Source organism: Amphiprion ocellaris, chromosome 11, assembly GCF_022539595.1.
Source record: "Amphiprion ocellaris isolate individual 3 ecotype Okinawa chromosome 11, ASM2253959v1, whole genome shotgun sequence".
NCBI lineage: Eukaryota > Metazoa > Chordata > Actinopteri > Pomacentridae > Amphiprion > Amphiprion ocellaris.
Genome location: NC_072776.1, coordinates 8375721 through 8396139, shown reverse-complemented (window position 1 = coordinate 8396139; position 20419 = coordinate 8375721). Strand labels below are relative to the sequence as shown.

The following is a 20419-nucleotide window of genomic DNA, read 5'->3' as shown; positions in this document are numbered from 1 at the left end:
TCAGAGTTCGGAATGAATTTTTCTTAAGATAGGCAAAGGCCATTTATTGATTACATATAGGCTATTCAATGTTTAAAAACTAAAAAGCATTTAAAAAAAAAAACAACTTAGGCATTTATTGAGTCACTAAAATACTGTAGAGTACAGACCACATCAGCATGATTATAAGCATCCTCTGGTAAATTAACAACCAGATACTGATGTCTCTCACCATATGGACTTCAGGAGATGACTGGGGGACGATAAACTGTGACCCACTGGTTGGGTTCTCTCTGTTCTCATGTTTCTTACATGTTTGTCCCCTGACAGCTGGGTCCTAATGTTTTTTGAGCAACACACCATACTATGACGTTTTTACAATGATGGTTCTACTATGAGGCCAGTTTGACATGTTCAGGTGTTCTTTGTGTGAAAACTCAGAGATTTCAGGTATCAGAAAGTGGTTTTCAACTTTCTTTGTTAACTTTCTGCTTCAACTTTAAATTAAATTTCCTTCACTAACCCAGCCCTCTGGACTTCCAGTAAGCTGTGTTCCTATTGGCTGTCCAGGTGGCTGCTTGGTATTATCAGGAACACCTGAGCAGCTCAGCGTCTTCCTGCTTTGTTTAGCTGCAGACAAACATTTCCTCTGCTTCTCTCCCCACTGAACCGGGTTTGGCTCCGTTGCCTTAGTTTGTTCTTTAGGCATTGGCTTGCAGCTTCCAGCAGTAAAATCGTCTTTAATGTGTTTCTTGGTGTGTTTTAGGGCTTTGTACTGGATAGTTGTCTTGGTAAATGTGGTTCTTTAGCCACAGTTGGCACATGGTCCTAATGTGTGCAGTGATTAGTGGATTTGCTGCAGCTGAGTTGTGTCTTTATCTTGGCTGTAGTGAGTCTTTAGAGGTTTTTTGGTCAGACACATTCTGTATTCTTGTCAACCAACGTTGGTTGTCCAGAAGGTAAGAGTTCCTATCCTGATTCTCTGTTCTCAGAGGTTCTCTGGTAGGCTGCAGGAGACTTTAGCGTTTGGGTTGTGCTAGTTTGGTTTTTGTATGGTTTCATTTGGACGACTATCTTGAGGCCTCTCCATGTGGTTTAGTGAGGTTTTCTGGAACAGTTCTACATAGCAACCTGCAGCAGAAGAGACTTTGAGAGTTTTTAGGAAGTTCTGGAGAGCAGACTTTAGAGCAGCAGAAACATTTGTCAGCAGTTTGAGAAGGTGATCTTCAGAGTAGAAATGAGACGGAAACCTTCTTGACCCGTGTGGTGAGGTCTTGTACAAAGAGTTTGAGCAGGTTGTGAAGAGTCTGTAGTTCTTTGGTCTGAAAGCACAAGAAGAGTCGACTCATTAAAGGAGAAAACAGGAGATATTGTTGGTTCTTCTGTCACTCTGCAGTTTCCTTAGACTGAATATCAAGTTTATATTTTAAATGATTTACCATGTGAGCCCAAGAAGACTTCAATAAACTCCCTCCATCCCCTGGAAACAACATATTTTATTACCATGTTAAATTTTATTATTTATTTATTTATTTTTTTTTAATAATAAATATTTTTGAGTTTTAATCATAGTTTTAGCATAGTTTTTTTCTCTTTGCTTGTTTAGTTTTGTCATCTGTGTAAAAGGTGCTAAACAAATAAAGTTGAATTGATAAACTGAATAATTGACCAACTCATGATTGTGATGACAGAAGTATTTTCATTGTGATTTAAGGGTTTATTTCATTTTTAAGGTTGGGGTTAAAATCTTGATAGAAAGAGAAGATTAAAGAAATAAACTACATAACAAAAAGCAATTAAAGGGAAAAAAATTAATAGAATAAAACTTTTTAAAAGTTTTATTAAAAAGATTTATGAAATTTAAGATGTAATTTTCTAATTAAACATTTAATTTTTAATTAAATGTTTTGTCTTTTTAAAGGTTTAATAATCTAATTAAATGTTTTGCATTTTTTAAAATGTTTAATGTTCTTCTTGTTTAATTGTATTTTTTAAATGTTTAATCATGGAAAATATTTTATCTGTAATTTTGAATATTTGTATTTTAAAAATTTTGTTTAATTTCATAATGACATGTATTGTATCTTGTTGAATTAGCTCATTCAATATTTTGTCTGTTTAATATCATTTAATTGTATTTAATGTTTAACATATTTAATGTTGAAAATACAATGAAGCATTTAAAAAGAAAATTAAACATTAAAAGGTGGTAAAACATTTAAAAAGAAAAACCTTAAAGATTTAATCGAAACATTAAATATTGGGAAAGAAAAAGAAACTCCAAAAAGCCGATAAAACATTTGAAAAAACAATTAAACATTAAAAAGACAAAACATTTGGAAGTCAAATCAGACATTAGAAAAGAATAAAAGGTGAGAAAAGAGCAAAACTAAACGTTTAAGAAGAGTCAAACTAAAGACAAAACATTTGAAAAGACACCAGTTAGAATTTAGAAGATCAAATTAAACAGGAGAGACAATAAAACGATCAAAAAGAGCAAAAACAGATAAAGTCTTAAAGCGTTTTCTAGTCTGAAATGAAAACATCAAGTTGTTTCTTCAAACATTTCCTCTTTCTATGTTCTTGGTTTGACTGTGGATAGATTTACTAAGAACTCATTTCAGAAAACTGCTTTCCAGATAAAGTCTACTAGTAGTTGAAGGCATTTATCAAACTAATGTTACCTTCTGATCTCCACAAACTTTACTGTTCAGTGAAGAGAATCAAAGTTTGTTGAGGATTTCTAAAAAACCCACAGGTGAAGGTCTGAGAAGAATTCAGATTGATGGTCTAAATGTGAAATCAAGACTCATGGTCACAAGTTTTAAGGCTTCTGTTAACCAGAAAGTTCAAACTAACAGAGAAGTACTGAGAAACTTTAAAATTTCAGTCCTCAGACTGTCGAAAGTTTCAAACTAACAGAGAACTACAGAGAAACTTTTAAAATTTCAGTCCTCAGACTGCCGAAAGGTTCAAACTAAGGGAACTACTCAAGAACTTCTAAGATTTCAGTCCTCAGACTGTCGAAAGGTTCAAACTAACAGAGAAGTACTGAGAAACCTTTAAAACTTCAGCCCTCAGACTGTCGAAAGGTTCAAACTAACAGAGAACTACTCGGGACTTAGAAGATATCAGTCCTTGGACTGCCTGAAAGTTAAATCTAACAGAGAACTACTGTGGGACTTAGAAAATTTCAGCCCTCAGACTGTGTGAAAGCTCAGGTCCTGAGGACTCGGGAGGCGTGGAGGCTTTGGAAAGTCTTGGAACTGAAGGTTCAACCCACCAGCACAAAGGCTGAAGTCCAACCTCCTGAGAAAAATGGTCGAGTCGAGACCCGAGTTAAAAAAAAAACTCGAATACGACAAAAAATAGATGATAAATGCGCAAAAACCAGAAGAATTAGTATCTGAGCGAATAGCTCAGGGGGATAAGAAGACAGACTACCAAGCGGAGGGTCGCAGGTTCAAGACCCGCCAGTGGCAGTTTTCTTTCTTTGTCTTTGTCAGGATTTTGATGAAAATTTAAGAAGTGTCTGGTCTTGAACCAGCGACCTGCAGCTCCATAGGCAAATCCTTAACTCACTGAGCTACAGATCAGATGAAAAGAAATAAATTCGTCGTCCCTTTGGCATCGTAGTTCCTGAAGTGACCACATGGGTGGAGCCAAGGCGGAGTCTGGGTGGAGTCAGGGCGGAGAGTAGGCGGGGAGGTGGGTGTCGGCCTCCCCCCTCTACTCCCCCACCTCCCCCCACCACCCACCACACCTTCCCCCGCCCGACGAGTTCTTCGAGTCTCCACGAGTTCTTCGAGTCTCCATGGGTTTTCCCGAGTTTCTGGAGTTTCCACCAGGTCGGAGGCAGAACAAGTTGTCATGAAGAGGTGTTGAAGTCAGCCAGGATGGACTGACTTTTTACAGCGACTAGAAGGAAGACCACTAGAAGAGCAGGTCTTCAACCACCATCCATAAAATCCATGGAGTCGGCTCCAGAGAAATGAAAGAAGGTCAACTTTTATCAATCTCCATCCAGATGTTCAACTTGATATCTTTACTTTGACATTTTCAACACCACAAACCTTTAGTATCACACTTTATTATCATTTATTAGGACTTTAATGGAATCCACCAGCAGATTTAGTTTTTGTTGACGAACTTTATTCTTGTCATCGTGGGACTGCAGTATTTAAAACTGTTCCTTCTATTTGACCTCGTTTATTAGTTTTAGTGGAGAAAGTTATTTATATGTCGATTAGTCTCTTAAAAACCAAATAATAAATTGGATTGGTCAAGAGGTTTAAATTTCTTACTTTGTCATATTTTAAATATGACAAAAAATATAAAAATAAAGTGTCTTGAGACAATTTGACCTCTAATTGGTGTTATATAAATAAAATGAATTAAAATTGTATGTATCTTGTAATGTTGGAGTAATTCAGCCATATATGTTGGAAAACCCATTTTCTTTGTCCATTAATCTGTTGATTGTTTTCTCCACTAATTCATCTCTTGTTTTGGTTTATAAAATGTCAAACCCAAATATATTCAGTTTACTGTCATAAAAACCAAAATGATTTACATTCATGATGCAGGAATCAGGCAGTTTTTCACTTTTTATCTCAGTTTAGTCACAAAGATAGTTGATAATGTGTGAATTGTTGCAGCTTGTGAGCCGTAAAAGGTTTTAATCTTTGGGGCCGAGTGTCAAAAAACATTTAGAAACCACCATCAACAAAACACTCAAAGATTTGAACATCATTAAAGGGAAATCCAACTTTTGCATGACAATGTCTAATTAAAGGACATTTATTTCCAACGTAAATGTGCGATATTCATCCTCTGAAGCTTTCTCTTCACATCGTCTTCCACCTGGACTGGTTTAGTCGGGAGCATGTGCAACAAACATTTGAAAAACTGCACTTTAACATCAATGAATGACACTGAAGTTTAATCGCTACATAAATGAGACTGAGTCTGGATGTGCTGCTCTGTCATTAACTCCTAAGTTTAGGGAAAGTTCAAACAAAAGAGGACAGTTCAGATAAGACTTGAGAATGAGCTTATTTTGAACAAACACCTCAGACTTTCTGAGCTTCAGCATCTCTAGCAAGATATTTTAACAACAAGCAACTCAAGAGATCCAGAAGTTGGAGAGAGTTAGCTTTAGCTGAGCCAAAGAACATGTGGGACGCTAACCTAGCAAACATTTCAGACTTTTCTCTGTGAATTCTGAGAAATAATTTCCTATTTAATGACAGAGCTACACATCTTAACTCAGTCTCATTAAAACAGACTCGAATTCAGTGTCATCCATCCATATTAAAGTGCAGTTACCCAAAATGTTTGTTACATGAGCTCCAACAAAACCTGTCCAGGTAGAAGGCCACTTTGACAAACAGGAAGTGGACGATTCCAAGCAGATTTATAGAAGGGGGAACTGGACTGTACTAAGTGTGGTCCAGTATAAAGGGGTGTTTTGTGGGTTTTTAAGGCTGATAATGATTATTACCGAGACATTTGGAGGAGATATTCATTTGAAGTAAATGAAAGTATTTAAAATCTTGGAGTTAAACTTAGAAGAACACAAACTCTAACAGAAAACTTTGTTGATACGTTTTTGTTTTGTTTACAGATGTTAAGTTAAAGGAGTTTTATTTGTGACATATAACCAATCAAATCACTCCAGAAGACAGAGCGACCACAGGTAGATAAAGGTTCAGAGCCAAAGTAGCACCATTTTTAAATGTATTTATTACTGTAAATCAGTAAAAAATAAAATACTGATAATCAGTAAATCAGTCAGTCCACAATTACTACAATTCTACAATGTATGTCTCTTTCCTTTGACTTGTTATTTGTACAATATACGATGTATATTGTGCCGTTTTTTCATACCAAAGGCTATACTATGATGTTTTCTAAGAGACATACGATGCTACTCTGTTCTGGCTCTGGGCTGCTGCACTCCTCCTCTGTTGTTTTCTGGATTGTACTCAGCTGCATGCCTTCGTCCACCAGGCCTCCGTTGACTCGTCCCGCCTGCCGTCTCTGGAGCTGAAGCTGGATTGGAACAGACCAAAGTACAGTCCAATCACGATGCCAGCTGCCTCTCAAAAGGCTCCTTCATCTGGCAGGTGGCAGCACTTCTTCTGAGGGGAAGCTGAGCTGGCCCGGCAGAACTTTGGAGATGTGTTCCAGTGGTTGGTGGATGTGTGGGGAGATAGAGAGGGACCTTTGAATTGTTCAGAAAGGAAAACAGGGAACCCATTGGTAGTTTTAGTTTAGGGTGCTACTGCGGTGTGTTTTTGGGTTTTAAGAGGTGAACAGGAAGAGTTTTTTTTCGTATTGATTATCTTTTACTTTGTTCCTGGTTGGAATGCCCATCAATGTCAACATGAAGTTCACTTTTAGTTCTGTTTATTTATTTTTATTTTACTAACACCCATTTGCTTTTAACCCCCTCACATGTTGTGTCGTTGTAAACTTACTCTTTCAAATAAATTCTCGTCTAACCCTCTGGAAACCAGCGTTTGGACTGTTTTTGTGTTGCTCTTCACCTACTGACAGCTGTGGACTAAAGGCTATACTGTGACGTTTTTAGAGCGACATGCTATACTATGATGTTTGTTGGGCGACACGCTATACTATAGGCTTTTTTTAATTGACATTACTGTGACGTTTTTTTTGTTTTAGTTTTATTGTTTTTTTAGCAACATATAAGAATTCGAACAGTATTAAAAGTTACTATACTTTTACTTGTGCAATGAAATATTATTCTATGGCATTTTTTAGATGACATATTATACTCTGATGTTTTCTTGAATTACTATTTTGACATTATACTGCACTATGACATTTTTTGAACCACATATCATACATGACAATTTTAGGCAACATCCTATCATTTTGCGCTTTTTGAACCACATAATAATCTATGTTTTGTTTTTTTTTCTTGCCAACATGCTGTACTATGAACTACAGGCCATACTATGTTATTCTTGAGTAAAGCATACTATACTTTGACATTTTCTGAACTACATCCTATACTATGGCGTTATACACAGAGTGTTTTGGTTACATGTTGATTTATAATCTAGATTTTTTTCTGTTTTGTTTTTTGACAGGATTACCACAGACCTGACCGTGAACACCGTCGACACCCACCTGAGGGAGACGCTGTCTAAGATCTCAAGGCTGCTTGGTTGTGGTCTTTCTGGCACGTACTCTTCCAAGATAAGCCAGGAAGTTAAACACTGATGGAATGATACCAGGTCTAAGCCGACAAACTTCCAATTCCTCCTCAACCCATAGTCTCTGGGAAACCTACATGGAGTAAGAAAAGTAGACAGAGAAGTAATTAAGTCTGTACACAACATATTAAAAAGAAATCATGCTAATAAATTAAGTACAAAGAACCGAATTCGCCAATATACTGGAGACCAGAGCTATTTAATTTGATAAGTATAACCTTGTTTAGTAACATTTCAATTATTTGAGAGCAGTCCTAAAGAACTGCCTGTAATCCCAATCATAAAATGGGTTTGGAGGAAGAACATTAGATGGTAATCTGGATATACATGAATTAGGCTTTATAACTATTTATAACTATTGGTAGTATTGGTGGTAGTAATAGCAATGTGACTACTACTAGTAGTCGTGGTAGTACACACTACTGCTGCTGATACTGGCACTGCTACTACAACTTGTAATATTATTACAAATGCTGATACTACTTCTACAACTCTAACAGCTGTTTATACTACTACTGCTGCTTGTACTTTTAGTATTACTACTACTGCTTGTACAACTATACTACAGCTACTATTAATCGTCTGGTATTTGGTTGTTAAGCTGCTAGCTCGCCTTAGCGTTTTGCTAGTGGCTAACTAGTTAGCTCTCATAGACTGGAAGGTCTCAACAAGATTTCATAATGAAAAAAGAGCCAAAAACTATTCTTACCTACGAAAAGTCATTCCAAGTTTCCTTGTCTCAACTGTACGACGCAGTGTGTAATTGTATGCAGCACAGTGAGACGGCATACTTGTTTCCCTTTTCACGCCGTCTACGGAATGCACTGAAACTTTTCCCCCACTAGCTTAGCCTCGCAGTAGCACGCAGCTCAAAGGGGCGTGTCCTATCTACTCATTCATATCTATGAGAACAACGGTGGCTACATATAAGGACGCCTGAGGTTGATTAGCTGCGTAAATACCATTATATACAGTCTATGGTAAATACGTATGTGAATCGCATCATTGGCTGCAGCAGCCAGTTACCGGTCACTCACTGACTCACATTGAAAAATAGCACAGAATGAATTGTTACGTGTTTATTTCATTTACAATTTAGGTGGATTTTTTTTTTTTTTTTTTTGTGCGCAACGCAGATTTTCTGTGCGCGGAGACCGTGTAAGCAGTGCGCAATTGCGCGCGCGCGCAGCTTAGAGGGAACAGTGCTCTCAAGGAAGTGTGTTAATTCCAGATCACATGACCTGCTCCACATGATGTCATTTCCTCCTGAAGAAAAGACTAGCAAGATTCCAAGGCTTTCTGAGTTATTTAGTATAAAGTAGTGTGTGAGTCAAGTGTGGATTTATCACGTCAACAGGTTTACTACAATATCTTTATAAATAACTTTCAATTTCAACTTTACTCAATTGTATATATAATATTTAGAAGAATATTTCTCTCAAATGCCATGTGGTGTTTGGTTATAGGTGGCCATGTTGATTTTAGGCCTGAAAACAGCAAAAAATGTCAACTATGATACCTGTCAACTGTCACAAAAAGTCCCGCAATTATATATTGATTTTACTGATTATTAGTCAAAAATGTGCAACTTAACGTTTTCCTCAGTCTTAAATCCTTTTCAAAAATCACAGAAACAACTATACAGCTTTGTCAGTTATTTTCATCCACAAATTACAGATTGCATTTAAAGACATTTTCACCACTTCTTTGTACTATGGACATGAGGTCTCTTCTGAGTTATTAAACCTCACAAATCAAGACCGAATGCACCCGGCACTGGCTGCGATGGAATTGGCTTTGTACTAATACTGCAGGACGTGCTGCCCAATAAATTGATGGCTGTCAAGCGGTCAACTCCCAGGAGGCATTTCATTCAATAACACTGCAACAGCTCCTGTATGCACCGCAGCAATCTCCTTTCAGCACAGCCTATTGTACGAGCATTAACAGACACCGACACTCATTAACATTTAGTGCCTGGATTTATTTTTCTAGATACACGTGTTGCTGCTATTATTCTGCACCAGGGTTCAGTTCAAACAGCACTCAGTAAATGTATTAAATATATCACGTTTTACTTCTAGATAGAATGAGGCACACTGCAAATAAAATGGCAACAAACCGGTCAGGGATATAAAGCGACATGTTATCTATTTTAAAGTCAACCAGATAAAGACGGCCAGGTTGTGCTGCAGATTGCATACTGGAAGATGGAAGAGTGGAAATATGGAAAAAAATAAGTTATAAAGTGGATCAAAATGAAGCCCACCCATCCTTACAAAATTCTATTTAATCTCCTTCTCCCTCTCTCAATATATCACTGCTGAGAAACTATAAACATTCATTAAACCAACTTTAAACTAAAATCATTTGCATCCAGATGACAAAAGAGGCCAAAAAGAATTGTCACTATGGCAACACTAAAAATGTGAACTTGTAAAGCAATGACAGCTCAAACTATGCATGTAAAAAAGATAAAAACAAGTCCCTCGTAACTCTGCTTCTTGCATCATTTACACTGACATCTAAAGTGAAACATATTGGCATCTTAACAGCATGACGACAACATTTTATTCTGTTTTGACTCTTAAATTTACAGAAGTTTCCTCACAAATGCAAATGAAGTTGCACGACTAAAGTCAATGTAGCTGGCTCTGCTTTATGATATGCAAGGTTACAAAAATATACCTGGACCTTATATCGCAGGAAGAATTCATTATGACTGAGCATGAGCTGATATATGTGACAGTGTAACTGAAGAGACGGCTGGTGGGGTTTATTTGCTGGAGGCCATGATCTTGATGTACTGGAGGGCGCTGTGTGCTGCGTCGTTGTGTGCGTTGCTACAGGAAATGCCTGTTCCGTGGCACACGGTGACGGGGGAGGTGGACAGCTCTGCCAGGCACTGGTACTGGCCGTTCACCGTCAGCTCATCTGCCAAATGGTCACACAGGTAACAATGTGACATTTCTGCAGAATACTGACACATTTTACAGCAAGGTGTTTTCAAATCAGGTAATTATACTTTACCCTCCATCCTCCATCATAGAGGATGCTACAGTCCCTTAAATAATCCTAAGGTTTTCTGGACATCACACCCTGTCTTTAATTGCATTTATGGGTTGCTTATAAAACCCACAAAAAAAAGAGTGAAAAAGAGAAAACATACACTGGAAGCCTACATAAACATTCTCCATAAATTTCTTATGTACAGTTTCCTTCACACACATCTCTGGTTGTTCAATACATCACAGTCATACAAAGGTTTGAGAAACGGGTTCAAACTATTTTAACAAGAAAAACCTCTATCACTGTTAAACCAGAAGTTATGAGACTGGAATGACAAGATTTACACTGGCAAAATTACAGTAATACCATCTTGTAAAAACTGTCACAAGTTGGGTTTGTTTCCTACCAAAGTTTTCATGAAAATAATCTGTTGTCTATTTTACTGCATCACACAGTGCTGAATAAATAAACTTCAGCTTTCAGTCTGCAACTGGAAAGTGTATATATATATATATATATATATATATATATATATATATATATATATATATAATATATATATATATATATATATATATATATATATATATATAACGCGTTAAACATGATAACGCACTTTTTTGCACCCTCCTCAGTTCCCTCATTTCTGGCACACCGGTAACTCTGATGAACACTCCAGCCCAGTAGGTGGCGGTAATGAACCTGAACTCTGTAGCCCATGAAGAAGAAGCACAGGAAGCACTGAGTGAAGTCAGGCACTGGTGAACAGTGAAGGAAGACGAGCTTGTTGGGCAGAAATTTTCTTTTAAAAATCTTCCCAATGGCAGCTTGGATAAAAGCCTGGTTGTGTGCAAACTGTACAACAAAGAGTTTTCTGATCACTGCGTCACTTCAAGCTGACGGTATCACCTCAATGTAAAACATGTTGCTGTTAGCACCAGAGCTAACGTTAGCTACGAGTCATGCTAACGGTGTAGCCATCCCATAATAGACCACTTTTCTAGACAGTGCTTGAGTTTACAGGAAGTCTTAAAATGTTGAATAAAATCGCTATAATTGCACTTAGATTTGCAGTAATCTGTGAATAGCAGACATATATATATATATATATATATATATATATACATATATATATATATATATATATATATATATATATATATATATATATATACATATATACATATATATATATATATATATATATATATATATATATATATATATATATACATATATACATATATATACATATATATATATATATATATATATATATATATATATATATATATATATATATATATATATATATTTGAGGATTAGCTGAGAAGTTAGGCAAAGTGCAAAGTATATATGTTTATTTGAACAGAATTCATTCAAAATGAGAATTAAATTCTCTTTTCTCCAGTTTCCCTTTTGAGAATGGCAAAATTTGAGAAATTTGGGAAGCCTTACAACATCACAAGACTACCCAAGAACACATGGCAAGGTAAAAGGAAGAAGAAATAGATAAAAGACCTGAACTTATGCAAGGCAATTTAGTATTTTCAATGTTTGTGGCAAAGTCTGCCGTCACATACTGGATTCCGGTGGCCTTCACATGTACAGAGATTCAGAGGAAACACTGCAGCCCATAATTCAAAGCTTCTGTATTGCTAAAGTGTTTGCTTTTAGTGTAAGGGATTCTCAGAAAAGGCATTATTTTCCTGAAGGTTTCTGCTGACAGGAATGCTCCATCTGAAATGTGTCAGCAAATCAAGACAATGGTAATTTTGGGCATTTTTGTTTCAATTTGCTAATTAATCCAGAATTGTGATTCTTATATGAATTGGGTATTTTTTTTCACCAACCAATAGACACAGCTTTATCATTGATATTTGAGAACTACAGGTGACAATGAACAGTGCATATGTGCTAAAATACAAACCATCAAAAGATGCTACAGTGCTGTTAAATCTAAAGCCTGGCTCTCCCCTTGCATCTTTTTCTTGCACTGCTTGTAGCTTATTCAGTAGGAGAGACTAAGAGGCAAAAACAGAATGCAAGTGGTAGAAACACGGATGTATCTAAGGGAACAGGAATGTAGCCTCTCTGTCTGTGTTGGTGTGTGAGTCTGTGTGTGAAAAGGTGAATAAGAAACACATTGTAAAGCATTTTGTAGAACCCGTGAAGGTTAAGAGACACTATTTAAGTACAGTCCTTTGACAAACAAACACAGATGTAGTGTTGTCGTACCAATATCGAAGTATGTGACCTCAAAGCCTTGTTCTTTTGAAAGGTCCAACATCATCTGAATGTAATCCGTGTTGGGAATGCTCAGCGGGCTTCTTCTCAGTGAAGACATCTTCTCTGCTGCCGAGTTCCTTAAGTTCTCAAATCGAACACTTGGTTTAGGAGTCTGGAAAACACAGCAAAAAATGTAAAATTGAAAACACTTCAGAGACTTATCAATCACTAATGTTGCAGCTGTCTCTAGAGGTCACAAAAAGAGAAATATTTGACGCACCCATGTGATTTCAGAACAGCCTGACAGACTTTGAAGCTTTGCCACCATTTTCTCTGCTGCTGCCTTTTTAGCTGCTTTTTTTGAATTTCCTACAGCTGTTAAAACACAAGACAAAGACTGAAAACAGAATGAACTATGCAAAATTGAAGACAGTTTAGAGGGTCAATATATAACTGAGAGACTTTTGAAGTTCATGGGATATATCTTGCATACATTTTTAATAAAAGTAAAAAACACTAATGCTTTTTATGTTCATTATGATCAAGCTTTTACAAATTCCATAATTATTTATTATGGAAACAATCACTTCTTAACAAAAAATGACTGGATATCACTAAAATGGCAACTAAATAACCGTCCGAATTTAATAACAACCACCTTCTAATTGGCTAAACAGTAATGGAATTATTGCATGTCAACAGGTTTACTACAATATCTTCATAAACAACATTCACTTTCAATTTTACTCAGTTGGATACATAATATGTTAGAAAAATCTTAGTCTAAAAATGCTATGTGGTGTTTGGTTGTAGGCGGCCATGTTGATTTTAAGTCTGAAAATAGCAAAAATGTCAACTATGATACCTGTCAACTATGTTACAAAAAGTCCCGCAATTATATATTGACCCTAGAGTATTTCACATGAAAAATATTCCCACCCTTCTCTGACAGAGACTCCATTCGACAAGTAACGGTGAACTCTCTCTTGTGTGGTGGACCAGCCTCCATTAAAATTGAGTATTCAGGAAGACGCCATCCTCTCTGCAACGCTAACTCCTAACATGAAAAACCAAACAAGAACAGAATCATACAAACAGGGAAAAGCAGCATTAGTATTTATTTTAATAGATATTCAAATTAAACAGGACGAACTCGACTGCTGCATAGCATTTCTAATTACAGCTTAGGTAACAGACACAATGTCTAATCTAAGATAATAAATGCATGAATCAAATGTATGTTTGTAACTGAAGCTTGGGGAAGAAATCTATAAAATACCCACAGAAAGAGATTTGTTCATGCATAAACATACATGTACACATACATAAGAAATGACAGCACACAGCCGTGACTGACCCACCTGTAGTATGCCCACAGAGTTGGGATGGTTGTTTGTTTCTGCTACAACACCGTTGCTGTCCGCAGACCTCCCAGAAACATTCCTGTTGGGAATTACATCAAAGCACATCAAAGCACCACAGCTACAACAGATCCACAATGACTACAGGTCATCAGTAAATCAGTTTGATGCGCGCGCTGTAGGGCTTCAGTAGAAAATACTGTCTGCCAGATATTTTTACCTTTAATCGTTCTTGTCTATAAGAAAGCTTTGAGAAGAAGCTTTGATTATCAAAATAGTTGTCAATTGTTTAATTAGTTCATCAGAAAAAATTGCTGTGTTTTTCAAAATTCTAAGCTCAAGCAGGGGTTTGGCACTCAAGTGTGGGATTGACTAATGATTATTTTCATTACCAATTACTTCCTTGAATATTTATCTCAGAAAAGAATTATAATTTATAAGAAATCAAGTTATTATACTCAGTGAGTTTACTAAGAAGACAGATATTCCCATTTGGGAATTTGTAAGTAGTACATTTTTTAAAATAATGATTTAAATGATTAATCCATTATCAAAATTGTTGCCACATAATTTTACATTCGTTAAATAACTATCTCAGCTAATTGTTTCAGCTCTACTCACACTATTCCAGCATCTATGTTCAGACTATTCAGTGCAGCCTCTGCAGCCTGGTGTTTGGCAGCCTTTTTACTGGGACCTTGACCTGAAACAAAATACAGTCAGACATGTTATATAGAAACTCCGGCTTCCTCTCACAGTCCAAAAATATGCTGAGGTTAATTGATTATTCTAAATTGCCCGTAGGTGTGAATGTGAGAGTGACTGTTTGTCTCTGTATGTAGCCCTGCGACAGACTGGTGACCTGTCCAGGTGTCCCCTGCCTTCACCCCAAGTCAGCTGGGATAGACTCCAGCCCCCCCCATGACCCTAGTGAGGATTAAGTGGTGTATAGATAATGGATGGATGGATGTTATATATAACATTCCAATTATAATACTAAAAACACAAACCTTTTCTTCCTTGTAACACACAAGCTGTTATTTATGCCACAAAATAAATGTCAATCCTTGAGGCTACTGGGATGGACACACAAAGAAACTGAGAAAAACCTGTTGAAACCTTTTCTTGCCTCAAAAATTTGTTTTCTAGAACATACTGTTGTTGGAAGATGCTAAATGCAGACTGGATTATATTATCACCTAAAGACTGAGATCTTTGCAAATGCCTCTCACCCTCTCCTCTGGACCTGCACTGTTCCCTGCCAAAAAAAACCAAAGCATAAGGAGGATATTTTTAAGGGTATATTGCTGCAACAGACACAAATGACAAAAAGTCGAAGTGAAAATATGTCACCAGCTGGGGTTCTCTCTCTGAATTATCAGCGCGTGATTTTCAACTTCAGACTAAAGATTTCATTCATTTACAGGCAGGTGTCAACACAGCAGGGCCGGGACTGTAGCGTACCTGTGCAGCTGACGTCTCCGATTGTCACGCTGAAGACAAAGCTGGGCTGGTGAGCTTCTCCTTCAGCTTTCTCCATCACATACACAGGGAGGTGGCCACTTTTAGTGCCATATTCATGCAGGATCTGTATAGGCGTCTTTCCAGGGCTGGCTCTCTGCTCTTCATGGATATTTAAGCTGTGTGTGTTCAAAAAGCAGACACAAATCTTGAAATAGGGCCATAATAATGGTGCTGTTAAAATCAAATTGATAAAAGGATGACAAACTCAGGATTTACAGAGCAATTAATAGCATAACGACTGTAAATGACAGAATTAAGTTATGGCATTTGACAATTACTGCAGCATAAACCTAATATTTACAAGTGACTGTTAATATAAACATCAATTATTTTTATTGACAAGTTATTGGTGAGTAACCATATGACATTAATTAGTAATCAAAAACTTAAATGGTCTGCAAAATTTGAGAAAGTGGCAAAAAAAAGCCCATCACAATTTTCCAAAGCCCATGCTGATCTTATGCAAGTTTTATCTGAGTAGCAATCCAAAACATAAAAATTAGTCCATTCAGTCTTATAAAAAAATAAAGGAAGTCTGCAAATCCTCACATGTGAATTGGATTTTAGAGGCTTAAAAGACTGATTATAAAAATTGCAGCTAAACTTTCTGTCCTGCTTTTAAAAACCTACGCCTGACAGCCAAGATTCACTAAGTAGCTTTCTTGCTGATGAAACTAAACAATTGCCTCGTCTCAACAGCGCTGCAGTCAGAGCCGCTGATCACCCGTGACGTTTCCACTTGATGAAACTGTCACAATGACCTAAGAAAGTCTCAAAAACAGGAAACGGTTCTGTGCAGTGTAACACAACCTGGTACAGCAGACACCAATTCAATTAATGTGGATATGGCTACAATGGGGTCAATGGGGGTTATGGTCATCTTCAAATCAATGGAGCAAGACATTGCATTGTTTTGAAACACATTTCAATGTAATGCAGTCCAATACAATCTCAACAAAAACTACAGATTCAAAAACTACCAGGATTGAGGTGAGCATTTCGAACACAAGCTCACAAAAAGTAGTTTCAGAGATAACAACTATTGCAGCACTGCTGTATTGGATTGTGTTATATTGTATAAAGAGCTCTCTGTTATTCTGGTTAATTACAGCAAGCAATTCTGTCTTCAGGTTCATGCACATTTTTTTTTTGACCACTAAAGTCTAGTCTCAATCTTCAGTTTTTGCTTGGTAAAATAAGTAATAAAAGAAACTCTATTTCTGGGAATTTTCCCAGAATTTTCTTGGATTTTTAATGGAATTTTCCTGGAATCTTATGGGAATGTTCCTGAAATTTTATGGGTATTTTCCTGGAACTTTGTGGAAATATTCCAGGCATTCTATTTGAATTGTCCAGAAACTTTATTGAAAATTTCCAGGAACCTCAAGGAATTTTCCTGCAATTTTGTGGGAGTTTTATGGTAATTTTGTGATTCGCACTGCATTGAAAACAATATTACGGAAAAACCTCAACTTTGTTTCTTATTTTCCTCATTCTCTTTCCGTTATATTCATCTCCTTTTAAGTTTGAACTGGATGGATGACATTCTTTTTCAAACAGTCGATGAGATTTCCACAAAATTGCAGGAAAATCCCCATAAAATTGCCACAAATTTCCCTGAAAATTGCCCCAAAATTGCAGGAAGATTCCCAGAAAATTTTCCATAGCATTTCTGTGACAGAAAATGGTACTCAGTGATATTATGCAACATATGCCATCAGTCTCTCATCCATTTCATAAAGTGTTCGAAAAAGGCTGTCATCCATCCAATTCAAAGATAAGGAAAGAGGATGAGGAAATTAAGAGACAAAGTATAGTTTTTCCATTTTACAGAACAGAGTTCTTAATGCTTTGCGAATCGGTGATGACAATAAAAATGACATCTAGTGTACTGAAGTGCCATTCCGGGGTTGTGATGAGAATCATTGTAGGCATTTTCACCATTTTTTGATATTTTACTGACCAAATAATCTGTCAAGTGAATAAAGTTTAAATATAAGGAAAATACTTGAAAACAGTAACTAGCTGCCTCATGGTAGTAGCTAACACTGTAGCTTTATAATGTTTGCTATTCTGCTTGACCACGATCTTAATATGACATAAACCATACAAGTGACTTATTTGGTTAATTATTCTCTAGTGTCTCGTATAAATATGGCATAAACAGGCTAGCTTTATATATACATATAACGACTACAGCTTTTATTTCTTCTGTTTCGGCTCTCAGTAGGTCACAGTCTGATGTTCAATTTTAACTTCATAGCTCAACCTGATATATTTTAACACATATAAGATGATGATAAACGCTGTGAATGTGTTTTTGTACACGGTTCACACTTGAACTAGTGATAGTAAAAGCACTAACCTCGTGTCGGCTGGTGATTGATATCCCTCTGTAGACATGACTACAAGAAAAGGTCGTCAGCAGGATGAAAAAAGACTGGATAGAGGGCAAAATGCAAAAATAAGCCCCTAAACACCGCTTTAATATATGTGTCCGGACATCTGTATATCTAGTTGTGTTTTTAATAAGATAATAAAGTGGCCCGTTAGCGCCAACTGCGCTTCATCCTAGCCTGGCCGGTTTGACATAATATCAACATCCGGGTCATCAGCGGGTCACCCGGTGTAGAGCGGAAACGTCTACTGCCACCTGCTGGAGGCCAAATTACAAAACAAAACAAAACAAAACAAAACAAAACAAAACAAAACAAAACAAAACAAAACAAAACAAAACAAAACAAAATAAAATAAAATAAAATAAAATAAAATAAAATAAAATCGTTTTTGAATTTTCTTTTTTTGGCTGTTATAAATTTGGAGGTGTAAACAAAAAGCTGCTAAAATAATAACTTTATAATAATAATAATAATAATAATAATAATAATAATAATAATAATAATAATAATAATAATAATAATAATAATTATAATTATAATTATAATTATAATAATAATAATAATAATAGCTTTATTTATACAGCACCCTTAATATAAGAACCGTGTTTACAAAGTGCTTTGACAGTTAAAACATACAAAAAAAGACACAATCAAGCAAAATATAGGAGATAGTCAGAGCAGTCAATTCAAATAAATAGTGAAAATGACAATAAATTGAGGAATAATTAACAACATTAACACACAAATCAAACAAAGGAACTAGGCTATTTGAAAATTAAAGAACAAGATTGAGGGTTATAATTAAAATTTTTTAAAAAATAGAGAGAATTTAAAAATTAGAGAGATGGCATCACACCAAAGAACCAGGCAGCTAAAATAAGATGTTTACTTTTGAAATTCTTCAAACCCCCACAATCAATCAATCAATCAATCAATCAATCAATCAATCAATCAATTTGGTTTTTGGTCAAATCAAAGTGAAACAAATGTTTTTGACTGAATATTCTCTGTGACTGGTCATTTTGCCGTTTTATTGTGGAACAAGCTCCCCCTCACTGGCAGGTGAAATGAGTCAGTGCCTCAGTTTAAAAAGCAGACCAATACATTGATCAATTCTAATTTTACTGCTTTACAATCTGTGCTCTAACACTCATGTTCCTCTCTTTAATCTGTTACCATTTATAAATACGTGTGTTTATTGTTAAAGTAATCTGAGCAACAAAAGATAAATAAAATACAGTAAAATTGGTTATATGTGCATACATACTTTGCCAACTAAGTTGATTGTGATTCTGACTCTGACAATGATCAACTCTGGAGGAGGTGAAAGCATGGATGACGTTTTCTAAGTCGGCAGAGGAGAGGAATGACCTCATCTTGGTTAGCTGTCTCATTGGGCAAAGCAAGACTGCACCACTTTGGTCATCTGAGCAAAAAGAAAACTCAGAGTCAAGATTGTGAGACATGCAGCTGCTACAAATTATTCAATATCCCACTTTTTATTCCAGCAGGGCAGGACATAATACAAGTTGCATCAGAGGCACCAGGTTTTAACAGGACACATAATTGGGTATCATCCACAGAGACATGGAAATATATTCCTCAGGATTAACATACACATAGTGAACAGGAATGGACCCAAAAAAGAGAGGAGTAATATATGAGGAAGAATCACCAATCATTAACCAGGAGGATTTGTTTGACAGATAGGAGCTGAACCAATCCAGAGCTACTTCACTGATGACGACAGAATTCTTCAGATGGCTGATCAAGAGGTTGTGGTTCAAAAGCTGAGTTTAGGTCAATGAGAATTAAAATGGAGTGCAGTCCAGAAAGCAATAAATCACTGGTGACCTTCACCAGAGCAGTCTCTGCTGTGTAAGGAACAAGATTGCAGTTTTTAAAAAAATCTGATTGTAGTTAATAAAGGAAACCAGTTCAGTGGAGATTTTTTTTTAAAAATCTTGCATAAAACCTGTTACGCACATATGACATATAATTGATATGTAATGTGTTATTTTAATTTCAAAGTTCTGTTGTTCTTATGTTTAATTTGCTTGTTTGTTGGACAAGATAGAAACAAGACATTTAGAAATAATAATGAACATTATTTCTATAGCACACTTCAAAAGTTGCATGGTGTTTTCTTATTATAAAAAAAAAGAACACCAGTAGAACATAAAATTAATAATTAAATGTTAGAAAATACAAGAAAGCATTTCAAAAGGGCACCATTACATCTTGAGACAATAATTAAGGTATATTATTAATTTTTAACATATAGGGAGCAGGTGTAATTCGGCCAGAAGTGGAACTGTTCCGTGCATCGAGTGGAAGTATCCTTGCTGCAGTGTTTTGCATCAAATGTAAATAATGGGTAATGTTGCATCCTTGAGGCAGGTTTACAATGACTTACAGAGCTCAAAGTGGGAGAAAATAAAGGTGTGGATGAGCACTGGTTTGACTTTGTGATTTATAAACTGTATGCAGCTTCCCAGTGATGATTTAATCATAAGGTTACAACTAAAATCAGTTTTGTTTTCAGTATTTGTTGTTGCATAAAATGTCAAACAACTGTGAGAAAATATCAAAGGTAACCTTTTCAAATAGCATGCTGTGTCTAACCAACTAAGGTGTGGACTGACATTACAGTGAAACAAAGAAACGCAGAAAA

General features: G+C 36.1%; 1 protein-coding gene and 1 long non-coding RNA gene across 2 annotated transcripts; both read right to left on the bottom strand.

Annotated features, from left to right (window-relative positions):
* Positions 1 to 5706: 5706 nt before the first annotated feature.
* LOC129349951 (uncharacterized) lies at positions 5707 to 7602 on the bottom strand. The gene is made up of 2 exons (XR_008603117.1): positions 7138 to 7602; positions 5707 to 6205 (listed from the first exon to the last, which is right to left on the bottom strand). It is a non-coding gene; the product is annotated as an uncharacterized LOC129349951 (long non-coding RNA).
* Positions 7603 to 9186: 1584 nt separating this feature from the next.
* prkra (protein kinase, interferon-inducible double stranded RNA dependent activator) lies at positions 9187 to 17952 on the bottom strand. The gene is made up of 8 exons (XM_023296053.3): positions 17712 to 17952; positions 15287 to 15462; positions 14444 to 14525; positions 13823 to 13904; positions 13401 to 13518; positions 12742 to 12836; positions 12471 to 12633; positions 9187 to 10157 (listed from the first exon to the last, which is right to left on the bottom strand). Exons 1-8 carry the CDS (start codon positions 17747 to 17749, stop codon positions 10000 to 10002), a joined length of 912 nt encoding a protein of 303 aa, XP_023151821.1. The 5' UTR covers positions 17750 to 17952; the 3' UTR covers positions 9187 to 9999.
* Positions 17953 to 20419: the final 2467 nt, after the last annotated feature.